This window comes from Dryobates pubescens, chromosome 13, assembly GCF_014839835.1.
Source record: "Dryobates pubescens isolate bDryPub1 chromosome 13, bDryPub1.pri, whole genome shotgun sequence".
Lineage (NCBI taxonomy): Eukaryota > Metazoa > Chordata > Aves > Piciformes > Picidae > Dryobates > Dryobates pubescens.
In genome coordinates this window covers 9261257-9268344 of record NC_071624.1, presented here as the reverse complement: position 1 = coordinate 9268344, position 7088 = coordinate 9261257, and the positions used below count along the sequence as shown (strand labels likewise).

The following is a 7088-nucleotide window of genomic DNA, read 5'->3' as shown; positions in this document are numbered from 1 at the left end:
AACACACATCTGGAGAAACCTTGCCCATTCAGCTGGAGTGCCTGGGAATAACGGGACAAGCTGGGAGAAGCAGGTTCATAGGCAATGGCAGGTATGGGGGCCATCCCAAATATGTTTGCAGAAGGAAGTAACCGACCCTTTTCTCCCTTCTAATGATCAGGAAGCCAAGGACCCGGGCAGTGCCCACTGAGCCCCCCTCTCAGACCACCACTCTTCCCCATCCCTCCATCAGCAAAGTCATTTTATGCCCTTCCCCCAGCATCTCTACACAAATGGTTTTTGCAGACAAGTCCTTGTCTTCTGCAGTTGCTGGAAACACCTAAGGCTCCTGCTGTGTTGCTCAAGTGCCGCAGCTCACAGGTTCTCCTACACTGGTGACTCCAGATGAAGGTTACCTTTGTGACAGCCAGTAACTTGGTTGACTGTAAGATGCTTGATACAGGTTCAAAATAACAATTTCATTCCTTTTGTGAATAATTTTATTCCTTTTGTGAATAATTAAAGCACCCCAAACACAAAGCTGAAAGCAAGGGAATGCACATCAGGAACAAAGAAGCACAAACCTGCTCCCAGGAATGTATCTGCAAGTGCAGCAGCCTTCCTGACGGGCACCAAAAGCTTTGCTTGCCCTCTGTTGGGTGCCTGGGGAAGGACTTGCTGCCTGGGTAATGAGTGCCACTTGCTGGATGGACCTTGTGAAAGAGGGATGCAGAGTGATGGAGGCATCAAAACCAGAGCGCTCCCTGCTTGTTAGCCTCTTCAGGCATCTGATAAGAAGGTGACATTCAATGAAATTAAAGACTGCAATTAATTTTGAGCCAAGCAATTAAAAAGCAGGGCACAATAATGTTTTATGTAGTATGTAATGCAGACAACCTGTGGAGTTCACTTCCATGAAGGGGTCACTGAAGCAAATGCAGTGTGTAGGTGGGAAAGAAGCAATGGTTGATTTAATGCCCACTAGCAGGCTGTGGAAGCTGAAGTGACAAACACAATCAAATCACATGCTTCAGGGCATAAATTGAAGGGGTTGAGTAGTAGAAGCACTTATGTATATAAAAGCTCTGATCCTGAGAGGTGCTGATTACCTGCAAACCTTACAAAGTTCAGCCAGTGAAAGGGAACTCAGGAATTGTTCAACATCTCCACTGGCTGAGTCTGTACTTGCTAATTTTCCTTATTAATAAACTGTGTATATTTTAGCCTGCTGGCACAAACATCCATATTACTACAGTAACATTTATTTCCTTTCACAAACATTGAAGCTGCTTCTAAAATAAGATTTTATGGAGATAATTTGTAGTGGTGTTGGTAGAAAATTTGTGTCTCAAAATATGCCATAATTCTTTTTCCAGCAAAGGTATTTATACAGCCTCACTATGACAATATGTGAGCACTTCATAACATAGAGTAGATTTATCTTCCCTCTTTCCTTCCTGAGCAGAGGAGCTAATACTAGCCCCATTCTACAGGTGGAGAGCTGATCCATAAAACAGGCTGTGGGCTTCCATTAATCTATTGGGGTACCATGATGGACCCAGATGCCCATTTTAATTCTGCAACCTCATGACTCCCTAAGGCAAGTAATGCACTGTAGTAGGTATGACATTCACCTTCTGTACCTAGGCAGGGCTGATTGTAGCCCACAGACCTAACTGTTCAGGGAGCAGAGGTAGAGAACTCAGGCAGGCTGAACACAGCCTTCAGTGACCTGCCTGTGACAAAGAAAGTCTTTGCTTTCATCTGGAATCCAGCTGGGGGGGGCGGGGGGGGGAATGGCATCTTTCCTCTGTCATTTGAGAACCAGACAGGCTAGGACCTCCCAGGAATGCCTTAGGTAGAGTTTGTCCTGCTTGGGCGTAGGAGAATTTTCTTGTAATCTCTTCCCATCCTCTCTGCAGTGGTCCCCTCTAAGAAAATGGCATTCTTTATCCTAATAAATTTCTATAGCTAAGCATACCCTGAATACCTAATCCCATAATTAATGTCCATGGGGAACTGCCATGTGAGTCTTGGGCCATTCAAAGCCTAAGGTCTGCAGTGCTAGGGCAAGAGGAGCTGGGGATAGTCACCACGAATCTAACAGCTCAAATGAGCAAACTCCCCCCCCTATTTTTTTTTCCCTTCTCCATAACCAGCTCCTGCCACTGCTACTCCCCCACTAATCCCCATCTTTTACTTCCCCTCCCCAGCCATAATTTTTTCTGCCTTTTGCACTAGACAAATCTGATACGCTGTGCTAAATATTTTAAAGGTGGCAAATGATCCTTCATCGCAGAGTAGCATGATTGCATTACAATGTATTAGAACAACATGACTTTGCCAGAGGCTGTTTGTTGGCACTGTGCCTGGTGAAGGAGGCAGCCCAAGTTTGAGAAGTAACGATCGAGTCATTTATCAACATTTGGTCCTACAACACATGAAGCTGCAGCAGCCCAGGCAGCCTTAGAGAGAGAAATCTGGAGGCTGAGCCAGAAACCCTGAACGCTGACAGGCCTTTGAAGGAGCTTCTTCAAATCCAGAGCCCTATCAAAATGTCAAGCTGAGATCCTGTGACAGGTTCAGCTCATGCTTTTGGCATTTTTTTCTGTTGCATTTTGCCTCCCCTTTTAGGTTCAGATGAAGTACGCGTTTCTTTCAGTCTCACGGCCAGCTTGTGGAAAAGGGCTGATTTGATCTCACACTGCAGTGGCGTAATGGAAGATCTCTGACGAACCAAGTAGAGTTGCAGAAACCCAACATGTGGCTTCTAGAGCTTGTTTTCCTTCATAATATCCTCATAGGATGGAGGCAATTCGGTACCCCCAATGCTGAATCGTGGGGTAAGAGAAGGGGCAAGAGATGAGGACATCTCCGCAGTCATGCAGGGTCTTACAGATCCAGAGAACGGGCACTGAGGTGCTTCACTTGCTGGAAAAAAAGCAAAGATGTAACCACAGAGTAGACAGGCATGAAGAGCAAGCGTGGGAGTGAGAGGGGTGAACCTGGGAGGAGCTGCCAAACCACTTGGAAACAAGAAAGGCATGGACGTAATTTTTGAAGCATGGCATCACAAAGACTCTCACCACAAAATCCAGATACAAGAAGTGAGAACAGAGGAATTTGGGTGGGTTTGGGGTGGGTCCTCCCTGTGGACACACTGTTCATGATGACCCAGAAAGTAGGCCATACCTCCTCTGGGAAGGGCTTAGTCTAATGACAGAAGCAGCTTTCTTCTAAGAGTGACGATTGTCTGGCCCAGCCTGCTGATGCTGCTGGCAATACTCCAGGTCAGTGCTGGGTGCTACATATAGTCATTATAACTCAGTCCTCAAAAGTCTGGGTACTCACGTGGGAATGCTGAAGGTGGCTGCCACAGTGAACAGCACCTACCAAGACAAATTTTTGAGACACCTCAGGATGTATCAGCCAACCGAGCTGCCTGCTCAGGTGGCACAAGTAGACCATTGTCAATTTGCCTGAGCGAGAAATTCAGGTCATGTGTTGAAAAGGGCTGCCCGATCCCAGGCTGTGCCTATGGCTCTGCACATCGGGCTGCTGAGTGCCTGAAGAGAAGGTCCTACCTGCCTCCAGTGTTCGCATGGCCAAGCTCTGACTAGGCATGTTTGGGACATGGCCATGTAGGGACAGCACTGAGTGCAGCTGAAGATGCAGCTAGGGAAAGGTGGATTTGGCTTGCTTAAGCCCTCCAGTGTGTGGTCTGAACTTTCCCCCAAGAGGTTTGAGATGAGGACCCCACCGTTCACCAAAACCACAGCACCCAGCTGCAATATGGCTCCCACTCAAGTCTAATTGCCTCTGACTGAGCTATGGATGGGGTATGGAAGCCGACCAGGGCCAGTGGGACCTTTCAGCAGGTAGGGAAAGGACTAACCACAAAAGGCATCGGAGCCGCTGAGCGCAAAGACAGCCACGGTGCGTCGGCGGGGGAGGCAGCTCCGCGGTTTCAGCCAGCACTGCAGACAGCAGCAGATCCCACAGGACAGAATCAAGGCCAGGAAAAACAACATCAGGAACCTGAGGCAGAGGCAGCAGGGTAAGAACAGCACCATCACCATCTGCGAGCAGCACCAACAGATGGCTGCATGTCTTCAAATTAACATATTCATTAACATCTTTTGGAAATAGCTGCTAAATGTTGCCGTTTCCCCATCAGTGTACTGGACATGATCGAAGTCCCAGGAAACCAATGTCTCAGTGCTGAGTGCTGGCTGAAAATTCAAACATTTCTCCCCAGAATCATTCATGGGTTTTGCCTAGCTCAGTTGTCAGCGTACAGTGAGGAGGATATGGATAAATGATTCCTATTAGTCAGTAAAGGCAGAACACAGGGACAGCCCAGGAGCAAGGCTCTCGAGCTATCAGTCTCTTTGAATGCCTTTTTCTCTATATATCCATCAAAGAATATTATTTGCCAGATTTCCCCTCTAAAACAGATCTGAAACTTACCACACATACCAGCTGCTAAAGTTTTCATCACTCTGCCTGAAGCACCTAGCAAGGGAAAAATAAAAGGAACTTTCATCGTGAGGGGACCATACCAGCTCCAAAGCACATCTGCCAACACAAAGAAAAGCATCATCGATAAGCAGAGGATTGAGAAGTTCTCCTCCATCAAGGGAACCCTATTCAAAGTTTTTCTGTGTGGATGGGTGCAAATGCAGATGATGCATGAAGCAGCGTGCAACAGGTTTGCTTTTTTAACACTGGCACCCGCCACCAGTGTTTGTACTGAAAACCCCAAAGGTTGCCAGCTTCCCTTTCCACATTTGGAAGAAAAATGACCCTTTCCTAGAAGCTCTCATTCCTCTGCCATGCCAGTGTGCCTGGCAGGAGCACAGCAGCCCTGCGAGAGACTGGGGTGGGAGCAGCCATGGGTGAGAAAATGGAGAGCCACACTCACCTCTCGCCAAGCTCACAGTCCGACTCAGAGTCTGCTAACTGAAAACACACATGTAAATCAGATTTGTGCTTTTGCTTCATCATTTACCAGCATAATTACTGATCATAGAGTGGGAAGTTGGAGAGAAAGAGCCATACAGGTGCTGACTCCTGCAGGGATGAAAACCAGACCTCTGCCCGGGGACCACAGGGCTGAGCTCTCGCCTCTGTGTGTCTCTGGTCTGAGCCAGCCCACATCGGAACCTTGCAGAGAGCTAGATAAATTCAATAGTTTGCAGATGAAAGCTAGGCCAGGAGAAAAGCATTTCTTTTGATGTGAAAGAGGGAAGGACAAGAACAGGGAGAAAAAAGCAGGTGTCAAAGACCTGTTTACAGAAATGGTCTTTGATATTCAGAAATCTCTGCTGAAAATGTTGCATGACCAAGTTCTTGGTCTACAGTTCATTTTCCTGTAGCTAATTGTGAGTGTACCTGTAAAATGAAGCTGTTTTGACCAGATGTGCGCTCTGCCCAGCATTTTCCTGCTTTCAGATAATAGTGATGCATCCTTCCCAGATTCAGGTTTCAGGTATTGCAAATATGCGAACCCGAAACTTGTTTTTCAGGTATATTTGCCGCTCTCCGCTCAAGTGAGCTTGTTTTTGCAAGCGTTGTTGATCTCTGCTTTGGTTTCAGATTATCTGGGCAAAAAGTGCCTGGAGTGGTTCAGCAGTATGATTGAATCCAATTCAAATACAATTTTTGGCTGACTCACATTAGGTGTGCTGCAACACTTGCCTGAAAAAAGCAGATCAGGTATGTAATTTCAACGACACCGGGAAGCAGAATGAAGAAGAAGGGAGGCTCAAGATGTGTTTCTTGGAGAAAACTATTCAAATGGAGTTTGCAAATCGTTCTCTTTACTTTGGTTTTCCTTCTGTGCATATCCAAAACCTAGAGATTTCAGACTTTCCCTGAACCAAGCCGGGAAGCTCTGTTTAGTGTCAAACGTGTGTAATTGAGAGGTCCTATATGCCTAATTAACAGGACTCGGTAAAGATTTTGTTAAGCAAATCTTGTGCCACTGTGAACAGCAAGAAATGACTCCACAAACCTCTGTAACATGTCCAACAGTGTGCACACACTGCCTTTTGCTCCCTGTTTTCACTGGAGGGCTTTAGGTAGGATGAAGCCTTTCATATAAAACATTATTTCTGAAATTTCATGAGCTGTTAAAACCCAAATGAGGAAGAGAGGAAAAAAAGACAGAAGCTTCAAGTCTTCCAGACGTGTCCTTTTAAAGCTGATTTACCATGTCACACAGGCATCCCACTGCAGAATTCTTAATTTAGATTTTATTTTAACTTTTGGTTTTTAACTTCCACTGACTATTAGAATAACAGGTCAAAAGCAGAGAGCTGATTGCTGCGATTATGTGTACTCGGAGTATTCCTTCTGGGTGAATGACAGCCTCCGGACTCTCAAACTGCCTTGGCAGATCTACCTTAACATAGTTAAACTGCAGCAAAGTGCATCTGCTCTGAGGCAATAATCTATCAATGCAGCCAAACATCTGCTCTGAGGCAATAATCTATCAATGCAGCCAAACACCCACCCATGCTCTTCCATGTCACAGAAGAAATAAAGGAGTAAGTCGGACATGTTTTCTCTGCCTTGATTGGAATTGTGAGCATTAAATCCTCCCCCAGTTTCATCAGGTCTTAAAAAAAATTCTTCCATTCCCCCCCTCCCAGTAAAATAATGACTAAATTCTATCAAAGCTGAAATCTTTGCCCCACAAAAATCCCTGAAACTACCCTGGTCCTCCTGAAGGGTTTGGTTACCTGGAAGAAGGTTAAACACAGAACTCCAGTGCCTGTGATCCATGATGTGAAACACAAAACTCCAAATTTCTGCATCCCTAGCAGGAGAAACGTGGGAAGACCTTTGTTTGCAGCAGTGTTTTACCCTCTGTAATTTGGAGCTTTTAAAAGTTCTCTGCACATTGTGCCTTCAGCCAGAGAATGCATTATCCAATGGCTTCCTGTGCTTCACAAACTACCGCTAGCCAGGGAAAGAATTTGAGTTTGCATGGACACACTCAAATGGCTGCTAGAAGTTAAACCAACACTAGTTTGAGGTCAGAACCTTGCAGTTGTTTCAGTGTTTCCATTGCTGTTCACACATTCTGTTGCTGAGGCTTTGTT

General features: G+C 45.9%; 1 protein-coding gene across 1 annotated transcript; it reads right to left on the bottom strand.

Moving 5' to 3' along the window:
• Positions 1-2749: 2749 nt before the first annotated feature.
• Positions 2750-6803, bottom strand: TMEM207 (transmembrane protein 207). Its single transcript, XM_009901029.2, has 5 exons — positions 6726-6803; positions 4904-4941; positions 4450-4494; positions 3875-4017; positions 2750-2910 (listed from the first exon to the last, which is right to left on the bottom strand). The coding sequence occupies exons 1-5, from the start codon at positions 6798-6800 to the stop codon at positions 2750-2752; spliced, it is 462 nt and encodes a 153-aa protein (XP_009899331.2). The 5' UTR covers positions 6801-6803.
• Positions 6804-7088: the final 285 nt, after the last annotated feature.

Bases quoted from the DNA above. Each gene is read 5' to 3' on its own strand.
- TMEM207 (XM_009901029.2), bottom strand. From the start codon at position 6,800: ATGCAGAAATTTGGAGTTTTGTGTTTCACATCATGGATCACAGGCACT. The intron at 4,495-4,903 runs GTGAGTGTGGCT...TTCCCTTGCTAG, and splicing joins GACTGTGAGCTTGGCGAGAG to GTGCTTCAGGCAGAGTGATG. The intron at 2,911-3,874 runs GTTAGTCCTTTC...CTTTTTTTCCAG, and splicing joins CGGCTCCGATGCCTTTTGTG to CAAGTGAAGCACCTCAGTGC.